The sequence below is a fragment of the Mesocricetus auratus genome, unplaced genomic scaffold, assembly GCF_017639785.1.
Source record: "Mesocricetus auratus isolate SY011 unplaced genomic scaffold, BCM_Maur_2.0 Super-Scaffold_100707, whole genome shotgun sequence".
NCBI lineage: Eukaryota > Metazoa > Chordata > Mammalia > Rodentia > Cricetidae > Mesocricetus > Mesocricetus auratus.
This window is the reverse complement of record NW_024429269.1, coordinates 16,741,843-16,764,655: the sequence shown is the minus strand read 5'-3', so window position 1 is coordinate 16,764,655 and position 22,813 is coordinate 16,741,843. Positions and strand designations below refer to the sequence as shown.

General features: G+C 38.1%; 1 protein-coding gene and 3 pseudogenes across 1 annotated transcript; 3 read left to right on the top strand and 1 right to left on the bottom strand.

The window, feature by feature from the left end:
* Positions 1–4,891: 4,891 nt before the first annotated feature.
* LOC121132730 (olfactory receptor 18-like) lies at positions 4,892–5,814 on the top strand. The gene is given in 2 exon segments (XM_040740511.1): positions 4,892–5,395; positions 5,398–5,814. Coding segments are annotated over 2 exon segments (921 nt in total).
* Positions 5,815–8,403: 2,589 nt separating this feature from the next.
* On the top strand, positions 8,404–9,894 carry LOC101823785 (annotated as a pseudogene).
* A 7,993-nt stretch (positions 9,895–17,887) lies between these two features.
* Positions 17,888–18,987, bottom strand: LOC106022671 (annotated as a pseudogene).
* Positions 18,988–21,517: 2,530 nt separating this feature from the next.
* LOC121137811 lies at positions 21,518–22,445 on the top strand (annotated as a pseudogene).
* The last annotated feature ends 368 nt before the right edge of the window (positions 22,446–22,813 follow it).

Here is a 22,813-nt window from a genome sequence, read left to right as displayed (position 1 = left end):
TTGGTTGGGCTCTCACATGAGCAAGGGGCAGCAGTCTTGACCTGCCCATTGTAGTACCTCAGCACCAGGTCTGCAATTAAAGTATCCTCAATGTTCTAGAGAAATGGGATGTCTTCATGCACCAACAATTGAACTAGGCCATCTTACACTCATGCAGACTTGGTCCCAGTGCTGATCTGGTTCACTTCCAGTAGGCAGCTGTAGGACTTCTCTGTCACAGCCTTGACAATTCACTTATTCTTGGTTACCATGAGATCACCCCTAAACACCTGGAGAACTGCAATAACAGTGCACTTCTGCCAAGCTTCCTAGTTGTCCTGCTCAAATGGGTTTTCAATGGATACCATTGGATATTCCAGGGTGAAGGACTTTACAGGTCAGCCAACTGTTCATATCTAATGTATTTTTGTAGTCATAAGGGACTTGAAGTCATGATGACATTTGCTTGCCTGAAGAAATCAGAGGTAGTCATGTCCATGCTAAATACCATCTGGTCAGTGTACCCGACCTTTGCAATTGTGGCCTTCAGCAGCTCCAAGGCTTCTTATATTCTCCAGGATGTTAGGCACAAATGTGTCCTCCTCATCACTTACCTTGGTGGCTTCCCTCCTATATTTATTCTTGATGACATTCTTCAGGTTGTAGAAAACTGCTGCTCCAAATGCAGGTGGCTTCCCAGAAACTGGATGTCCCAAGTGTCAGGAGCATGAACTCCTGTCTTGCATGTATAACTTGTTGCAAACATGAGAACCACTGATGATCACATTGAAAGGGGGTAACTGCAAGATGACTGCAAGGTTGACAGTGAATTCAACAATGTCAGGATACAGGCCCACCCCCTTTTCCATGACACCAGCTTTTCAGACAGCTAGGGATACTTCCTTTATGCCATTTGCACCAAATAGATTTATTATTAGTACTTCCCACTTCAATTATCAGTTTTTATGTCTTCTCTTGTTCCACACAATCCAGTTTCTTTCTAACGAAAGCAAGTGCAATAGTCTTATTGATGTGCTCAATGACCTTCATGTCCCTTGCCCATTAGCAAATGTCATTGTCTCAGAGTTCTAGGGCCTTATGTGTGTCAGTGGAAGCACTTTTAGGCACAGCAGCTTGGAAGAAACCTTTTGTGGTGCAGAGATTAGCTTCATCAGTGGGATTTCGTGAGAGTCAAGGATTTCTCTAGCAAGAATCTTGAGAATAGACATGGTGAATTTCTGACCTTCAAATTGCTACACAGGAAAGAAACAGGTATCTGCAGACAGAGAAAACAGCATTGAGGAGAATTTAATAAACATAAAAAAGAATTACTAAAGAGAACTCAATCTGAAATTAAAGTGGATACAGAAAATTTAGTACATCAAAAATATCTCATAGTTAACCTCCTGAGAACACTCAACAACTCTTATGCTTCCTCCATTAACTCCAGGAATTCCTTAGATTGCAATATTATGGACAAGTATGAGTAATCACCAACTTTGCGTAATGACTTTCTAAGTTTATGTAAGAATCATTATTTTTCCCATCCCTTTATGTCATCAGATTTTTCTTTGCAATCCTGGAATATATAACCATGTTTTCTCTTCCTACAGTGTTCTTCAACAGGGGCCTCTTCATTATATTCACTTCAGGATTCAAGAGTGAGCTTGCACCTTCACCAGCCGACAATCAAGTGAGATTTATCACATCAACTGCCTTTCACAATGGCCACACATACTCACAGTTTATTCTTGTAAGCTCTGGAGGAACCAAGGATCCTGAAGAAAGTACAAGGTTTATTAATTTTTCCTAATCATATGAATTATAATAACTTGGGTAACATGAAGGTATAATAACTACAATAAAATTTAAGCTTCTCTACTATGGTTTTATGTTCATAGTACAAAGCCAGTCAGTCCTCAAATTCTCATTGAAGTATCTCCATTGTCTCTTCCCCACACTCCTATAACCAATTACAGCAGAATTATGCACAACTAAGTTGTTTCCTAATAAAAGTAAATTACTCTGGCCAGACTAGTCAGGTGATTCTGTAATTGCACTTTGAAGAGAGCTACTATATTTGTGTAACTATTAAGATGTTCCCTGGTAGGAAAATCTAAGCTCTATATTTCATGTATCTTACTTCATCTGAATAGTTCTTCAAAATTCCAAAATTATACATACTTGCATAATTATTACTTATAGAATGCAAAATACAAAGACAGTGATTTGGTGGAAAAGACTTTTTAATGGAATGTTCACCTCTGCTGTATGTAAGGGCAATTAGCATATCTGAGGTATATTTGGAAAAGTCTGAGGACACTGAAACAATAATTCATCTGAGCCTTTTCTAGTGACCTTGGTTCAAATTATATTCTTTGTACTTTTAAATATGTTCTCATCATGTTCCCTGCAGGATTTCAGTGATTCCACACTCATTTGGACACACTCTCTGAATGCTGAGTTTACAGATCTTTAAAGGCTCCAATCTTTTTTTTCTGGATATCTTTGCTGCTCTCAGCATCCTCCAACATTCCAAGGTTCTTTCACTAATTTCTTAATGAGGAAATGATGTCAGGTCCGTATATCATATGGAGTTTGAAATTATGACAGCTTAAAAAGATACCTGCTGTTAAGTCTTTTGTATATCTTATCAAGAGTATATGATTTGTAGTCCTTGAAAATATACATATATGCATGAAATAGTGAGTGGACACTGAAGCCATGAATGTCAAGTCTAGTGGGGGTGATTTAGAGAGGTGGAATGGAAGGAATAATTTTTTGTTACTATATTATAATTTGAAATAGAAAAATAACCAAGTAAAAAGCAAAACCAAAGCACACCAAACCACTACAGAATGAAAGAACGAAACATTTGTTTTGAACTATTTTATCTCTGCTATTTATTTATGTGAATTGGATCACTTTATTCATAATTCTATGTTTAGTAAGCACTTTTTCGATGAAACACCCTACTTATTTAAGTAATTTTTGTAAATTTATATAACTTACTATCTCTAAGTTTAACAATAGGGCCTAAGGAGTCATTGCCACAGATATGAAATGAACAATATATGTTTTAAACATTACATAGACACTTTTTCTCTCAAAACACTGACATCCACATATTATGTTTCCTTTGCATTTTCATTCAATTCAGGAATATGATCTAGAAATTGATGCAATATTAATTGTATATAAATGTTTGATCCCAAGTCATGGACTATTAGGCCATCTAATGGTACTAAATAATGGCACAGTTATCAAAAACTTTGTGTATAGTCTCACCTGAAGATAAAAGAATGTAAATATATGAAAAGAAGTGGAAAGTCAATCTTGTGTATTGTGAAGACACACTTAAGAGTTTCGCATAGTTCTTTGGTACAGTGCCCTTTGGAAATACTCCCCAATGAACTCATGTTTTCTATATTCATAGGATTTTTAATTTGGACAAAGAAATGCAATGCAAAATATCATTTTCCAAATAGAGGTACATTGTTATACTGTGATTTGTATGAACATGTTGCTATGGAAAAAGTCATAAGTGGTCTCTGAATTCATTGATTCCCAACAACAGCCACTGTTTTCACCATTGGAGACAAATAGAAATACATTCAACATGTGAGAGCATCCCATAATGCATTATCTTGAAAGAAGTGTACCTAGGTAGAATTCACCAGTTTTAATGGCAAATATTGGAGGATGTCTTTCATGGGTGTAGTGGGATAAACATCATGCAAAGTGTATGATAGTCATATGTGATAATATCAAAATTACAATAGTTTATAGTATAAAACAGAAAAGGGGTATTAGGATCCATTAGAGTATTGCCTATACTCTTACATCACTAATATTTTCTGTATTTTCAACCTTTTGTACTTTGAGCAATTCAGTCTGCTTTGATATAAAATTGAACCAGAAATTTCCTCTGTAACTGAAGTAAGAAAATGGACATCTTTGCACCAGGCCTGACTCAAAAGGGGATCACTGTACTGTCTGAGGAGAAGGGCTCTGAAACTAGAGCTTTGATTCAAACTGGACTTCACTTTAGGAAATCAGTGTCATTGTTTAGACATTTGAAAATCGTGTTTCTATATCAGATACTTTATTTATATATTGTGGAGATCATATCCCCAAATTAGATTTGCAGCATAAGATTTCAACTATATTTAATTACATTTCATTATTTTTCACATCACTGGACATTTCAGCTTTTGTGAACAGAAATGGTCTGTGATAATTTGGATTTAACTAAGACATATTTACAAGGGAAATAAGGAATATGTAAATTAATAGGTTTTAAAATCTAAATAAGATTTTAAAAAAGGCTTACTTAAGTAAATACTCAAACAATAGAGGACTTTTTTAAGCCAAAGGAAAAAAAACCTATAGAAGACATTGGAACCTGAATAAATATCCTGGGTAGGAAACATAAATTATTATTTAGAGACTTGGACTTTACACTGTAAGATACAGTATGAGAAAAATAAACTTTACCCATATTATTATAGTAAAAAACCTATGTTTAATAGCTTCAAGTTTTCATTTTATCCTGTTGACAGTTTACCTATAGTAAGGATTCTACGAAATACCCATTTTGTCTTAAATGTGTTTTCTTTATTTTACAGTGACTACAGGCCACCTGTTTACAGTAATTCTGGCCTTACATCGTCTAGATTGCTGTATTCAATTTGGCTGTCATAACAGGTAGCACATGAAGTAAGAACAAAAGACTATTTACAGTATGGCATTTGCCACAAGTGAATAATTATTAATGATGTGACAATAAACTTGAGAAAATAACCAATATTTGTACTTACTTTACTCAAAGTGTAAGGAAAGTCTACATGCTTGTTGGTACCATTGTTAAAAATAATAGATTTCCTCCAGAAGATGTTCAAGAAATAAAACCATGTGGAACATAACATCTGTACCAGAAATCCATTTCATTCAACTCTCAGAGGATCCATACCTACAGCCTGTTCTCTTTGACCTATCCTTGTCCATATACATCTTGGCCCTGTTTGGAAACCTGCTCATCATCCTGACAGTAAGCTCTGTCTCCCATCTCCATACACCCATGTACTTCTTCCTCTCCAACCTGTCCATAGTTGATATTGGTTTCATCTCCACCACTGTTCCAAGGGTGACTGTGGACATCCAGACTCACTGCCCAGTCATCTCCTATGTGGGCTGCCTGACACAGATGTCAATGTATGTAATTTTTGCATGTATGGATAACATGCTTCTGGCTGTGATGTCATATGACAGGTTTGTGGCCATCTTCCACCTTCTGTATTACCAGGTCATTATGAATCCTAGTCGCTGCTGTGTACTACTTCTAGTGTGCTTTCTCCTTAGCCTTGTGGAATTAGTTTTTCACTATGTGGCTGTATTAAGTTTTTCAACAATGAGGATTATGTTGAAATTTCTAACTTCTGTGGTCCTTCTGAAGTTCTTAATCTTGCCAATTTTGATACTGTCACAAATAATATAGTACGATTCTGTATGGGCACTCTTTTTGGGTTACTTCCTATTTCAGGAATCATTTTCTCTTACTTTAAAATAGTTTCCTCCATCATGAGATCATCGTCCTCTAGTGGGAAGCACAAAACCTTCTTCAACTGTGGGGCTCATTTTTCCATTGTTTGCCTGTTTTATGGGGCAGCAATAGGAGTGCACTTCACCTCCTCTCTCTCACAATCTCCTGTAAGTTATGCAGTGGCCTCAGTGATGTACAGTGTGGTCACACCTGTGTTGAATCCCTTCATCTGCACCCTGAGGAACAAGGACATTAAAACAGCCTTAGGAAAGATTCTTAGCAGATCATTCTAATCATTGGCATTCTTTATAAATTCACCATATATCATTATATTAACTGTACATGTAAGTCCCTGTTAATGTCTCACATATTGCTAACTGATACTTCACAATATTTCAAGATGCAGTTGTGGTTATTGAAGTTGCATGTATTGTGAATGGTTAATTTTGCAAACATTACAAAAAATTGTATTTGGAGATATGATACTTTCCAAGGAATGAATGGTGTACATTGCTGAACAACCTTTTATAGTATCAGTGTCATGAACAACTAAAACCTATGCTCAGGGGCCATTTGAATGAGATCAGTCTGCTAAATTTTGTTTTAGAAATGACTGAGAACCAGGATGTCAACCAGGCTTCCCAAACATGACCTGAACTAGGAAGACATGGACCTACATACTAATGTGGAAAGGGAAAGCTCAGTGGGCCTCATCCTTAGACAAAGAGGTTGTTTTGGCAGCAGGAGACATATCAGCTGTTAGAGAAGAAGGCAATGAATTTGAAAGACAGCAAGGGTGGCTACATACGAAGTAGGGAGGGAGGGTGGTGGGAACTGCTGAATTTATATATATATGTCCCATTTTTAAAATATTTAAACAAATCAATTAATTTGTATAACAGTATTCACAGAAGAATGGCAAATATTACCCCCAGATAATATATGTGGTATCTGTTACTGGGTTTACTTATGATATACATTGTATTTTGTTAGTTTATTTTTTCCAAAGTATATCATACTGTGAGCTGTCAAAATAGGGAGCCTGTTATTTGAAGTGAGAGAATTAAAATTCATGCATATGATTTGATATGAGTAAAATCTGCTAATGAAGGATGAGATGCTTGGCTTGCAAAAATCTCCTGCTCTTCTTAGTTTTGAAGTCTTCTACAGGTTTAAAGGTTGTGCTCACAGCTTGCACAAAGCTTCATCAACAAGTCACTGTGGAATGTTGAACAGAGGTATGGGAATATAAGAGTGGTTCCATGTGACTTATTAGGGGGGTAATGGAGCTGTACCTATAAATACATATTATACAAATTAAAATGATTTCTCAATATTTCAATATTTTATATTTTCTTGAAGGTGCATTGCTCAATAATGGAACACTTACTACATAAGTTTAAATACATATTTTAATAAAAAGCACAGATACCATATCTACTACCAAGTTCAAATTGTGTATTAAAAGGAAACTTTCATTACATAAACACAAGTTAGTTAATCTTGTTTCAAATAAGATGGTGCTATCACAAAGTATGACTTTCCAATATTAGGAAAACTGCTTGGGAAAAAAAAACACAATGACCTTGTCATCATGAACTATTAAATTTAACTGGATAGTTAGATTATACAGCCCTTAAATATTGTATGGGGCTTTAGTTATTTTTAACAGAGAGTTGCTATATTATTGCCTCACAACATGCTAGGGTAAATATAAATAACTCCAACTCTTTTTGACTGAAAAGGATTTATGTTAATGTGTGAGAATCTTTGAATGGTATTTTTAATGAAGTGGTCATAGTTCACCCTAATTGTGTGTGTCTTTTATATAATATGATTTTCATTCCAGTAGTGTGCCATTAAATGCCAATTATTAGCTTTGTATAGAAACATGAGAAATTATATAACAGACTATCTGCTCCTAGCTCCAGTGGAACTGGCAGATAGATCAGGACCATATCTCTTAGTCTCAGATTCCAGCTCCAAAAACATTTCCTTGGAAATCCATCAGCCACACAGTCCCTGGAAACAGGTATGCATCTTCACTGTTCCCACCTCTCCTTCAAATCCAATCTACTGTCTTATTCCCCACCCTTGTACCAGATTAATTGTTGTAGCCTCTATTCCCGGTCTCCTGCATTTCAAAGGTTCTAGGAAGATCCTTTGACACACACCACTTTCCTTCTAACTGTTGACACTGCACATTCCCACTTCTGGAACAACTTATACCTAAAAGTTAGTTCCCAATATTTAAAATCACATTCTGCTGGGAACATCTAGTGAACACACATGACAATATCTCATAAGCGTTTCCAACCAGGCAATCCACAGGCACCAGGCTTTCCTAAGAGCCAATGCAGGAATCTGAAACAAAAGAAAAGAACCTCACCTAACATAGACAAAACCAGATATCACCTTCTAAAATGACAATCATCCCAAGCGTATACCAGTGTAAATACATAATCATAATATCCAAAAATACAATAAATAGCAACAACAATACAATAAGTCCTGCATAATGCTATATTCTGGAAGCACAGGGCAAGGACTTCAAATTAGCATTTACAAACATGTTTGAGGTGCTTAAATACAAAAATGAACAGTGGAATAAAATAAAGTATTCAAGACATGAAAACAAAAATAGAATCATTAAAGAATACCTAAACGTAGGTGAGCTGTGAAATGAAAAATTTAGGAACTAGACTAAGAACTACAGTGAGAAGCTTCACCAAGTCTACAAGAGATGGAAGAGAAATTCCCAGACATTGCAGACAAGACAATAAGAAAAAGGTACTCTAGGCAGAGAAAAAGCTAAATGTATAAAACCCAGGCACAAACACAAAGGAAACCTGGGACATAGTAAAACTACCTAATTAAGAATAATGGAAGTAGAGGAAATAGAAGAATCCCAGGTAAAGAGCACAGAAAATATTTCAACAAAACCATAGGAGAAAATTTCCAAAACAGAAAAAAATGAGGTTCATGTCAAAATACAAGAAGCATATCAGAACACCAAATTTATATAACCTGAAATGAAGTTTCCCATAACACCCAAAAATCAAACCACTACAAATGCAGAAAAGAATGTTAAATTACAAGGAAAGAGAGCAAATAACATGAAGGCAGCAGAAGTATTACACTAGTACCTGGCCTCTCAATTAAGATTATAAAATTCAGAAGGGACTTGAATAATAATAATAATAAATATAAATCTTCCTCTCCCTTCCCAACCCAAGCAAGGTCCCACTCTGGTGTGGACCTCATCAGCAGGCCAGATGCTGAGAGACCTGTGGGCATGCTGTACCACCACTGCTGCCACTCACTGGACTCTGTTCTCACATGTCCCACTCTACTGCCCAATCACACCTCCCCCATTACCTACTCTGTGGACAGCCTTCTCTGGCAATATCAGCAGACTATATAGACACAAGAACCATGCATGCCAGTTGGAAGTATAGGAACCCCTAACATCACCAGCACCATCTACACAAGCTGGAAGAAAAGATGGGTGAATTCCAGTGTCAGAATACATTTAACAACATAAAGGGCAATATGACACCGGTAGAACCCAGTGATCCTACATCAGGAAAATCTGAACACCCAAAAGGAGATAAAGTAGAATAAACCTTCTAAATAACTTTATGAAGATGATAGATGCCCTTAATGATGAAATGAAACTCCCTTCAAGAAATTGAGGAAAAGACAAAAAAAATCAGAAGAATTCGATAAAACACTTACCGCTCTTCAAAACATTCAAACCAAAGAATAACATTCCTGAAGGCTCCCATCAGTATGAACTCTTAAAACATGCAGAAACCACTCTGGGAAGTGGAAATCTGAGGCAATCTGTCATGTTGCCAGAGGGAGAGGACCTCAATGAGTGGATTGTTGTTAACATTGTGGATTTCTTCAATCAGATCAACATGTTGTATGGAACCATTACAGAATTCTGCACTGAGGCAAGCTTCTCAGTCATGTCTGCAGGTCCCAGGCATGAATACCGTTGGGCAGATGGTACTAATATTAAAAGGCCAAATCAAGTGTTCTGCACCAAAATGTATCGACTATTTGATGATTTGGGTTCAGGCTCAGCTTCATGATGAAACCCTTCAAAGATCAGTGTCCCATTTCCCAAAACTTTATGTTTGTGGCAAAGACTATTCTGCAGCATCTCTTCAGAGTTTACACCCATATTTACCACCAGCACTCCATGATGTAGTTGCAAGAGGATTCCTCCCTTAACACCTCCTTTAAGCACTTTATTTTCTTTGTTCAGGAGTTTATTCTGATTGATAGGCGTGAGTTGGCACCACTTCAGGAATTAATTGAGAAGCTTGGATCTAAAGACAGATAAATGTTTCTTCTAGAACACAGTTACTCTCGTCTCTTGCTCTATTTACTGCTAGCACTCTTTCATTGCTGTCTGGTATGAACTAGTGATAATGACTATAAGAAAACAGGATCAAAAGGCCCATTTTGTTGTCTGCAGAAAATTGTCCCAAAGCTACAATGGGCCAGATAGCGTCAGAACAAGAGCCACAGTCAGCCAAGTTAGCTAGAGGTGCTGTGTGGCCACCCCGTCCAGTTACTGCGTTTGTTGTAACCTTATGATGAACCTGTAGTTTGTTCCTGATCTTTTGTTTAAGAAAGTGATTTTGTCCAATCTCCCTATACCTTTTCAACATGGTACGTGAAGTTCTAGCCATTGCCATACGACAACAGAGGGGAATCAAGGGGATACATATTGGGAAGGAAGAGGTCAATCTTTCACTGTTTGCAAATGATATGATAGTTTACATCAATGACCCAAAGAACTCTACCAGGGAACTCTTACAGCTGATTAACACCTTCAGCAAAATGGCAGGCTACAAGATCAACTCAAGAAAATCAGTAGCCCTACTATATAGAGATGATAAAAGGGCTGAAAAAGAAATCAGAGAAACATCACCCTTTACAATTGCCACAAACAACATAAAATACCCTGGGGTAATGCTAACCAATCAAGTGAAAGACCTGTATCGCAAGAAATTAAAGAAGCCCACAGAAAATGGAAAGGTCTCCCATGCTCTTGGATAGGAAGGATCAATGTAGTGAAAATGGTAATCCTGCCAAAAGCAATCTACAGATTCAATGCAATCCCCATTAAAATCCCAGCACAATTCTTCACAGACCTTGAAAGAACAATAATCAATTTGGTAAGGAAAAACAAAAGACCCAGGATAGCCAAAACAACCTGTTCAACAAGGCAAAGTCTGAAGGCATCACCATCCCTGCCCTCAAGCTCTACTATAAAACTATAGTCCTGAAAACAGCTTGGTATTGGCACAAAAATAGACAGGTAGATCAATGGAATCGAATTGAAAACCCGGATATTAACCCACACACGGATGAACATCTGATCTTTGACAAAGAAGCTAAAAATATACAATGGAATAAAGAAAGCATCTTCAACAAATGGTGCTGGCATAACTGGAGGATGGCATGTAGAAGAATGCGGATCGATCCATATTTATCGCCATGCACAAAACTTAAGTCCAAATGGATCAAAGACCTCAACATAAATCCAGCCACACTGAACCTCTTAGAAGAGAAAGTGGGTGGTACCCTTGAACGAATTGGTACAGGAGACAGCTTCCTGAACATAACACCAGTAACACAGACAGTGAGATCAACAATCAATAAATGGGACCTACTGAAACTGAGAAGCTTCTGTAAGGCAAACGACACAGTCAGCAAGACAAAAAGGCAGCCCACAGAATGGGAAAAATATTCACTAATCCCACATCTGACAGAGAACTCAAGAAGGACGTCTCCAAAACATCAAAGGATCCAATTAAAAAGTGGGCTGCAGAACTAAATAGAGAATTTTCCAAAGGGATTAAGACTGGGCTGGTTTAACCCCCAGAAACAGCTGACCTGACAAGGGTTAACTCTTGAATCCCAGACTGATGCCTGGGAATCCAGCATGGGACTGATCAAGACCCCCTGAATGTGAGTGTCAGTGAAGAGGCCTAGGTAATTTATTGAGCCTTGAGCAGTAGATCAGTACTCATCCCGAGTAAACACACGGACTTTGGACTACCATCCAACAATGTGAGATGCACTCTGACCCTGAACTCTTGGGGGAGAGTCTAGGCCCTGCCCTGGATGAAATGGCAGACTATGGACACCCCCATGGAGGGCCTCACCTCCCTTGGGAAATGAGGGGATAATGGGAGGGTTGGGGGAAGGGCATGGGAGGAGTTGAAGGAAAGGCAGAAGGACCTGGAACTGGTTTGTGAAGCAACCTTGTATCTAATCTAAATTTAAACTTAAAATAAATAATAATAAAATAAATAATAATAAAAAAGAAAGTGATTTGAGTATTTCCATGTGACAGCATAATGGACTTTAAGAATTTTCAGCCATAACTTTAATTTCTAGAAAAACTTTCCTAACACAGATCAGTTTTGCTTCATTGTACAAACTGAAATGGTGTTCCATTTCTAATCACAGCATTTAAAGCTTCTGATTCACCTTAGATAGCCTTTTAGGCTCCTGTCTGTGTCCTGGTGTTTATAGATAAGAGTATATATTTTGTATCCAGGCATGATGGTGTATGCCTGTTACCTGACACTGTGGAGGCAGAGGTAGGAGGATAAAACATTGGAAGCTAGCCTGGACTACATGGTGAACTTTTTGCTGAAAACAGTTTGTTTTGCAAAATCCACAAGGCTTAAATCACAGGCATATATGGCATGAGATTAACCAAAGTTATATTAATCGAATTTTTAAACCTTTTTGTGATTATGTTTTTTCTGTCTAGATGAAGATGTATAGACAGACACAGTCTTTATGTCTTCTGATGTTGGCCTTGCAGGTGCTCTTTTTGAAACTCTTCACTTAGATTTTGGCAGAGATCAAGAACTCCAAAAAACTGTGACAGATTCAGGCCTCAAGCCACTGTTTCATTGATGATTTGTGAGGCCTTGCAGTTCTGGAGGGGACAGTAGAAAAAATATTTAGAATACTTGATTATTTCCTATACAATTCCATGTTTTTATTGCAGCTTGAAACCTGATGTTTATGTGAAGAATGCAGACTTTATGCAATAAGGAAAAACATAGCTTGAGGGTGTGTATGACTGCAGAAGGTCTCCCTGTTGCTTGCTAGAGGGAGAGCTGGAGACCCAACAAGGGGAGTGAGTTAACAACCACCTTGCTTCACCCTGTTACTACACAAAGGCCGCATTGAGCTCTAGGGGTCCTCTCCTACTTTGTCTTTGTATCAAAACTTGAAAATTTCCTTATCCTACCAGGATAAAAGACTCCTTTATTGAGGATGTTGCCTGCTTTTCATTTGATCTAGTCAGTTCTGGCTGCCTCCTCAGGTGAACATGACATCCTAAGTATCCTGGACACTTGCCTGATTGGCAGCGCTATCAGCACTCTGTGTCAGAACTGGAACTTGCACAGTGCTCACTGGCTGCCTATGTGGCCTATGTGGCTTTAGAAAGGTTAGATATGAGGTTTTTGTATTTTTGATTCCACTAAACTATACAAGAAAGAATTCCTTAGAAACTCCAATTTTAATAACTCATTTTTAGTATGTCCTTAAATATGCTTAGAATTTTGCAGGAATTGTTTTGTCTTACTTTTGCTGAAACTATATATCACTGCTAGAGGATTTCAAGGTGGGATATCATCTTAGAGAAAAAAGGACAGCTTGGAAACACCTCCTAACCCAGGTGTTTCCAAAGGTCCAGATGTCAGCTGTTGTGCATGTGTATGACAGTCATTTGCAGATAGGAACCAGGCTTCTAGATGCCACAAAGAAGCATCACTCCTTAACCACAGACACCATTTGATTTGCTTAAGTGAAATTCTTTCTCAACCAGGGCTCAATCATTTTTATTATATCTTGCACTCTCAAATCAAAGATTTATCTTTCCTTTGCATGTATATTAGTGACAGAAATGTCCTCTCCATGACTGAGCTCAAGATACGGAGGCAGCTCTAATGGAACATAAAGAAAAACCTTGTTGGTGTTTTGAAACTTGAGTGACTCTGTGTGTGTGCGTATGTGTGTGTGTGTGTGTGTGTGTGTGTGTGTGTGTGTCCCTGCCCTGTTTTTCCTTTCTAAGTGAAAATAGTGCCAGACTCCAAAATCGACCTGCCTTTACTAGCAGAGTGCACACATTGTGCTGTTTGCTCACTTCTGAGGCAGAGCATGGCTAGAGGATGCTACTTAACACCCGAACTAATCAGTCTGTCCTGGGTTTATCTGCTTATTCCCTGGCCTCCTTCCCTCCAAGTAGGAGTCAGATGTCCTGTCTGATTTGTTGCAGTGGCTTCCAATTGCCTGGTGAGTTCTACCTTAGCCCTGTGGTGCTTTAACTTCTAGGACTTTAAAAACTTGGACAATGATAGATTTAAAAAAAACAGTTATACTTCATTGTGATTCAGTTTTTGTGTTGACAGCCACTATGCTGCTGTTCTGCTGACTGAATAAAGTGACTTACCAGCAACCAGTTGGCCAAGGGTTCTTTTACCCTGGTCTGCAGAGCTCTATCACACTATCACTGGAGAACTACAGGTCTGTGTTCTTCATGACTTGAGGCAAAAGCACAGGCACAGTCCTGGTGTTGAGGTTTCCTGCTTGTACTCTTGACTTCTCTCTAAGCCCTAATATCATATAGTAGTAGAGCTTCTTAGACATGACATCATTAACTCAGAAGCATAAACAAATCAGGCCCGAAGAGTGTGTATCCTCCAAGTATGTTTCCAGTCATGGTGCCAGCCTGGACATGAGATGCTGAGTACCTTCCACAGTCATGTTCTTTCCTCCTGAGGTCAGTGAACATTCTGGCAAAGACTGAGAGGAGTCTTTTGGTCTTCTTGTTTTTATATTCAGCTTTGATGCGGAAGGACTTTGGAGCACATATGGGTGGCATTAGTAATTTTACTGAAACAGCTGCATTGAAATCTCACGGTTTTCTCATCAGAATGTGTCATACAGGTAAAGCCAAACAGATGGCCAGTCTGCTATGGACTGGTTATAGAACAGCGTCTTGTGTTGGTCTGCATCAAAATCGTTTGCATAAGGTAGTCTTGGTTACCATGTAAAATAACTTAAAATATTCCTCATGGAAAGAAATTTATGCTGTATTTTTAAAACTTTGGGGCTTTATTCTATTTTTCTAAGTTGTTAACTGTACTTTTAAAAAAGTATCTACTTTTGTAACTTCATCAGAATAAACTATATTGAAAGAAAAAACACAAACCAAGGGAGTTCTGGATAAGTGAACAGGGACTACAGACGCAAGCATCTACAGCAGAATACAAAAGTTAGAAAAGTTAAAGATATGATAGAGGAAATAGATTCATCAGTCAAATAAAATGTTAAATACAAACCAATTTCAACCCATGACATCCAGGAAATGTGGGACAACATGAAAAAACCGAACTTAAATAGGCAAAGAAGGAGATTCCCAGCTCAAAGGCAAAAAAGTATATGCAACAAAATAATAGAGGAAAACATTCCCAACCAAAAGAAGGACATGCCTATGAAAGTACACGAAGCTTATAGAATACCAAAAAGACTGGACCAGAAAAAACGTTCCCTTACAACAAAATAATTAAAACACTATGCGTACAGAGTAAAGGAAGAATATTAAGAGCTGCAAAGGAAAAAGGCCAAGTAACATATAAAGGCAGACCTATGAGAATTACACTTGACTTCACAATGGAGACTCTAGTAGCTAGAAGGTACTTGATAGTTTGGCAGAAAGCAAGAGACCCTGGATGCAGAGCCCAGACTGTTATACCCTGAGAAACTTTGAATCACCATAGACGATTAAATATCATAATATTTAAAATTTTAAAAATACCTATCCACAAATCCAGCCCTACAAAAAGTACTAGAAGGAATACTCCAACCCAAGGAAGTTTGCTGCATCCACAAAACTAAAATCAATAGATAATCTTACACCAGTAAAACCCAAAGAAGGGAAATACATACATATTACAACCACCACCACCACCAAAACAAACAAACAAACAAACAAAAAGAAAAGGAATAACAATCCTGGAAATTACCATGCCTTAACATCATTGAATTAAAGTATCCTATAAAAAGAAAAAGGGTGACATAATGGATTGAAAACCAGGATCCATCCTTCTGTTTCATACACCAAAATCTAACAGACAGACATTACCTCAGCATGAAAGGTTGAGTAAGGATTTTCCTGTCAAAGGGACTTAAGCAAACTGCTGTACATATTCAAATGTCTAACAAAATAGACTTCAAACTAAAATTAATAAAAATATGAAGAGGGTCATTTATGCTCCAAGTACAAGGCTACCTACATTTGTAAAAGAAACATGACTAAAGCTTATTTAACATATCAAACCTCACACATTAGCCGTGGGAGAACTTCAACATCCCACTCTCAACAATGGATAGGTCTACTAGACAGAAACCTAACAGAGAAATGAGAGAACTGACAGATGTTATGACTTAAGTGGACTTAACAGACATCTACAGATCGCTTCACGCAAACACAAAAGAATATACCTTCTTTTCAGCACCTCATGGAACCTTTTGTAAAATTGATCATGTAGGCAGCAACAAAGCAAATCTTAACAGACACAAATATTTGGAATAACCCCCTCTATCTTATCAGAACACCACGGCTTAAAGTCAGAAAACAATAACAACACACATGAAGGAATCTTACAAACTCATGGAAAGTGAACAAATATCACCTGAATAACCACTGGGTCAAGGAAGAAATGAAGAAAGAAATTAAAAACTTCCTAGATTTCAATGAAAATGAATGCACAGCATACCCAAAATTATGGGACAGAAGGAAAGCATTGCTAAGAGCAAAGTTCATAGCACTAAGTGCCCACATAAAGAATGCCTACATAAATCTCACAGGATTAACTTAATAACATGTCTGAAAACTCTAGAACAAGAAGAAGCACAAACACCCAGGAGGAGTAGATGATAGGAAATAAACAACTTGGGGTTGAATTAAAAAAGAGAGAATAATACAAAGAAACAATGCATGTTTTCCATTCTCACAGTCCTGTAGAAGCCTGTTTGCAGGAGCCCTTCATCTCTCCCTACCTCCTGGGGACTCTTGTTACTTGCTTCAGGATCAGCTGGGTCTTTCCTGCTGACCACCTGAGTCTTCCCTTCCACTCCATCTTCATTCCATTTTGTGGGCTATTAATTTCCACAAACACTCTCTGACAGGATGCTCCTGTGGCCATACTGTTGTGAAACTCAGGTAGGCAGTTCTCACTGTTCTTCCTGTCCTTCATTATACTTTCTCCAGACTTTACTCCTAGTCCTGTTACAGCTTTTTGCAGGTGCCCCTCCTCCCAATCAAACACTATTTGTACGTGACTCTACATTTTGTGCCCTTAACCCTGTCTCTATAGACTTATTAAATGCTACAACCCCTCCTTCTACCACACCTACATTCCCTGGGAACTGTGGCCTTGGTGTGGACATACCCACACCAGCTCTTCTGCACAGTCTACTTAGCCTTTCCTTCTAGCCCATCTCCATTCCTTTCTGCCAATGTTCTACCCATAGAAGTACTCTTTACCAGAGACCCCAGAGCCACTGCACTTGCCTAGGGAGGGTAACAGCAACCAAAGAATGGAACATCCACCTACCAAGGACAGACCAGATACCAACACTAAGAAACACCTCACACTTCATAGCTCCAGATGCTTAGACCTCAGTGTATAGACACAAACATGCACAGCCAAGACAACATGCCTCTTCCAGAAAGTCAGTAACCCTATTCCTGGAGGCATTGAGAAATACAATATAGATGAGGCACAATACTAGGACTTCAAAATTAGCAATTATGAATATGTTTAAGTATCTTATAGAGAATATGAATAAAGAGGAAATGAGTAATGATTTCTATGAAAATGAAAATAGAATGAAATAGCAAAAACTTTGAAGGTATAAAAGTAATTTAATTTGGTGTTATTGAGGTTTTATTTTGCATGTAGAACCACCAAGGTAGGGTCTGTCTGTGGCAACGCTAGAGATTACACTGGAGTTATGAGGGTCCAGACACTAGCTGGTGAGTTATGTGACAGAAAAAAATGATTTGGACAAACTACATGATTTCAAAGCTGCAGTTTCTAGCGGGGCTCCAGATAGTCAAGTGTGGCTTAGAACATGTAAGGAAGCTGTGGCATGGGAGAGGCCATCACAGGACCAACCTTAAGCCATTTCCATGACATCAAGTACAGGGTCTAAGCAATTGGCAATCCAGGGATCTCCAGTCTATGCCTTACTTTTTCAGTGGATTCTTGCAGGACCTGCAAGCAAGCTGCATATCACTGACTATCTTTCCTAGATTCTAAGCATCTGATTGTATTAGGCTGGGGGCTCTGATCAGCAAGGGGAACCAGTATTGATCTGCCCAGTGCATTATCCCACCACAAGGTCAGTGATGAAATTATCCTCAGTGTCCCCATAGCAATGGAATTTGTTTATGCACAAACCATTGGACTGGGCCAGCTTACACTCCTGCAGAGACTTGGTCCCAGTGCCATTCTCATTAACTAGGAGCAGGAGGCATTTGTAGGACTTCTCTGTCACAGCCTTGGCAATCCACTTAGACTGGTTACCATGAGATTATCTGCAATCACCTGAATGCCTGAAATAGCTGTGCATTTCTGCCAAGCTTCCTAGTTGTCCTATTCAATAGAGTCTTTAATGGACACCACAGGAAACTCCCTGGGGAAGGACTTATACAGGTCAGCAGTCTGGTCCAGAGTGATTTACCTGTTGGAATAAACAGGAGACTTGAAACCTAGGTCATACTTGCCAGATCTGAGGAACTCACAGGCTGCCATGTCCCAGTCTGTGACACCCTGGTCAATGTAGTTGGCCTTAACAATGGAGCCTTCAGTAGCTCCAAGTATTCTTTGTTCTCTATGATGTTATGCTCAAACCTGTCCTCATCACTCACATTGGTAGCTTCCTTCCTTTATTTCTTCTTTTTGACATTCTTCAGGTTGTGGGAAATCTTTGCTCCACTATTTATGGCTTACCAGAAACCTGGACATGTCCACAGTGTCATGAACTCTTGCAGGGCCAGTGTGTTGTCAGCAATAGAACCACCATAGATCACATTGAAAGTTGGAACCTGCAGGATGATTTCAGGGGTGCCAGAGAAGCCAATGATGAGTGGGCACAGGAACATCCCACTATCAACAGTGCCAGCTTTTAAGTCAGGCAGAGTCATTTCCAATATGGCATTTGCACCAAATTTAGATTTATTTTCAGTGCTGTCCATCTCAATGATCAGTTTGTCCATCTTCTCTTGTTCCACAACATCCAGTTTCTTTCTACTCAGAGCAGGTGCAATAGTCTTACTGATGTGTTCAACTGCCTTTTAGACCCTTTCCCAAGAAGCACAACTTACCATTGTCAGTGAGTTCTAGCGACTTATATGTGTCAGTTTGTAATGAGAAAAATGAAAAAAACACTAACTAAGCAAGGGAACTCTGACCCTAGGTTATGTGACAGGAGGCCTCAAACCATTCCCTCAAGAAAAAGGGAACTTAAACCCATCACCAACTGTGTCACCACCAGCCACACTTGAATAAACAACAGTTGTAGCTTCTTTGTTCAATACCTTTTGTCTTTTGAAAAACTTCTATAGAAAATTTATAATTTTGTATGAAATTTTGTAACATGGGATCATGACCCTTTCTCCCACCCCCCTTTTTTCTACTTCCCGTTTTGCTCTTAAAAATAACTTGCATTTGTGGTTTGGGGCTCCCGCTCTCCAGACAGAGTGGAGCCACAGATAGCTGATTTTTCGAAATAAAAACATTCTTGTGCTTGGGTTCAAGTGTCTTGGCTCCTTGAAGCTTTGGGGGTCCCTCTCTTGGTTGGCACAACAAGTGGAGGCACTGATCTCTCTGGCATGAATCTTGGGGATAATCATGGTGAATTTCTGGCCTTCAGATTGCCATACAGGAAAGAAACAAGTTTCTGCATACACAGAAGAGAGCATTTAGTAAAATTTAATAATAATAATAATAATAATTACTAAAGAGATCCTAAACTGAAATAAATCAGGAACTGTAAAATTTAGTAAGTAAACAAAATCCTCATAACTAACCCATTGAGAACATTCAACATCTCTCCTGCTTCCTCTGTTAACCCCAGAAATTCCTTAGAGATTGCAATATTGTGGACCAGTATGAATAATTACCAGCTCTGTGCATTGAGTTTCTAAAATTATGTAGGACCTGCAGGCCCACAGTTTATTCATGTAAGTTCTAAGGGAATTGAGGATGAAGAAGAGAGTACAAGAATTATTATTTCTTCCTATGATAATTTTGGCAGCATGATGGCATAATAATTGTTATAAAAATTTGAGCCTCTCTATTGGTATTTGATGTTCTTAGTTGCAATGGCAGTCCTCAAATTATCATTGAACTATCCACAGTGTCTCTTCCCCACACTCCTGTGACCTATGAGAGCATAAAATATGCCCAACTAAGTTGTTTCCTAATCATAGTAAATTTCTGTGGCTATGCTGGTAAGGGTGATTTATTAACTTTACTTTTGAAGAAAGCTAGGATGTGTTTGAGAGACTAAGGACTTCCCTGGTTGGAACATCTGAGCTCTATATTTTATGGCTCTTACTTCATCTGAATAGTTCTTCTGAATCCCAAAATAATAAGCTTGATAATAATTATTTTATACAAGATAACAGACAAAGATAGTATTGCTGTGTAACATGTAGTAGGTGGTCAGGTAGAAATGAGTGAACTCTTGTCTGAATTATTTGCGTGATTACAACACAACATGATGTTTTTAGTAAACAGCCATTTCATAATACTTTATTCTTAAAAAATTGGTCCATGTGTTAAAAAAATTGGCCTCATGGTTTCTGGATCTTTTATAAGGGAATGTTCATCTCTGCTGTGTGAACTGCGGGTATTCGTCTGATTTACAATTGGAAGAGTCTGAGAACATTGAAACCATAATTCAACTCAGGCTGTTCTAGTTCCCTAGGTCCATATTGTCTTTTTTGTACGTTGAGACATGGTCTTATCATGTTCCCTGAAGGATTTCAGCAAATATGCACTCATTTGGCTACACCCTTTGAAGTGCTGTATTTGTAGATATATATACATTCTGTGTTTTATTTTTCTGGATATTTTTGATGCTGTCAACATCCTCCACCATTCGAGTCTCAGCCACTAAGTTTCCAATGAGGAAACCAGGTCAGTTCCCTACATCATCTGTAGTTTGAAAACATGAAAGGCTAAAAAGATACCTATTGTTAAGACCTCTGGATATTTTCTTAAAACTATATGAATAGTATTCCATGAAAATATACATATAGGCATGAAATTATGAATGGACACAAAGCTAAGAATGTGAAACAGTGTGAGGTGAGTTATATGGGGAATCTGAAGAGGTGAAATGGAAGAATTTTTTAATATATTATAATTTGAAATTTAAAAATAATGAAATAGAAACCAAAATTAAACCAAACCACTGCAGAACCAAAGAATGACATATTTGTTTTGAATTATTTTTCTCTGCTATTTATTTATGTAAATTAGGACATGTTAATAGTAATTCTGACACACCTTAACTATCATATGACCAAGTTTATTAATTAAATTTTCTATGAATGTTCCTCATTATGTGAATATGTTTTGTATATTGATATAACTTACTACCTCTAACTTGTACTTTCTGGCCTCCTTTTTCTGTGACTACAGGCCAGCTACTTACAGTAATTCTGGCCTCACATCATCTAGATTACTGTATTCAATGTGCGCTAAGGACAAAACTGAGTATTTATTGATGATGTCACAGTAATCTTGAGAAAAATAATCAACATTTGTACTTACTTGACTCAAATTGTAAAGAAGTTCTACATACATACTGGTCCCATTGTTAACAACATTTTTGATTTCCTCCAAAAGATGTTCAAGAAATAAAAACATGCAGAACACCACATCTGTACCAGAATTCCACTTAATTCAACTCTCAGAGGATCCATACCTACAGCCTGTTCTCTTTGGCCTATTCTTGTCCATATACATCTTGACCCTGTTTGTAAACCTGCTCATCATCCTGACAGTTAGCTCTGTCTCCCATCTCCATACACCCATGTACTTCTTCCTCTCTAACCTGTCCATGGTTGATATTGGTTTCATCTCCACCACTGTTCCAAGGGTGACTGTGGACATCCAGACTCACTGCCCAGTCATCTCCTATGTGGACTGCCTGACACAGATGTCAATGTATGTAATTTTTGCATGTATGGATAACATGCTTCTGGCTGTGATGTCATATGACAGGTTTGTGGCCATCTGCCATTCTCTGTATTATCGGGTCATTATGAATCCCAGTCACTGCGGTGTCTTAATTCTAGGTTCTTTTTTCCTTAGCCTTGTGGACTTAATGATGCATTATGTGGCATTATTAAATTTTTCCAACTGTAAGGATTTTTTAAATTTCCAACTTCTTCTGTGGTCCTTCTGAACTACTTAAACTTTCCTGTTTGGATATTTTTACCAATAACATAGTCAGATACTGTGTAGGTGCTCTCTTTGGGTTACTTCCTATTTCAGGAATCATTTTATCTTACTTTAAAATAGTTTCCTCCAACATGCAATCATCACCATCAAGTGGGAAGCACAAAACCTTCTCCACCTGTGGGTCTAATTTGTCTGTTATTTGTCTGTTTTATGGAACAGGACTAGGGGTGTATTTCAGCTCATCTCTGTCACTTTCCCCAAGAAGTAATGCAGTGGCCTCCTCGATGTACACTGCAGTCACACCTATCTTGAATCACTTCATCTATAGCCTGAGGAACAAGGACATTAAAACTACCTTAAGGAAGATTCTGAGCAGAGCATTTCATTGACAGTCTTTATTAATTCACCATATACATATAATATCCATATATTAATTGTGCATGTAAATCCCAGTTAATGTCTCACACATTACCACTGGTTTCTCCCCAATGTTTACTGATGAATTGTTGCAAGATAGACTAGTGAAATAGTATGAAACCATCATGGGAGTACCCAATTACTTTTTGATTGAATTTAAGGCCCATTCCACTAGCTAGAACCCATTGTTCAAGTGGCCAGGAACCTGAGAATGGATAAGCCATGGGACTGAGGTAAAAATCAATACTACTCTTGCGCTATAGGAAAATAGCAATAAAACTCCTTTTGTCATCCTGCTATATTCAATCAGAGCATCACTTAGTCATCATCAGAGAAGTTT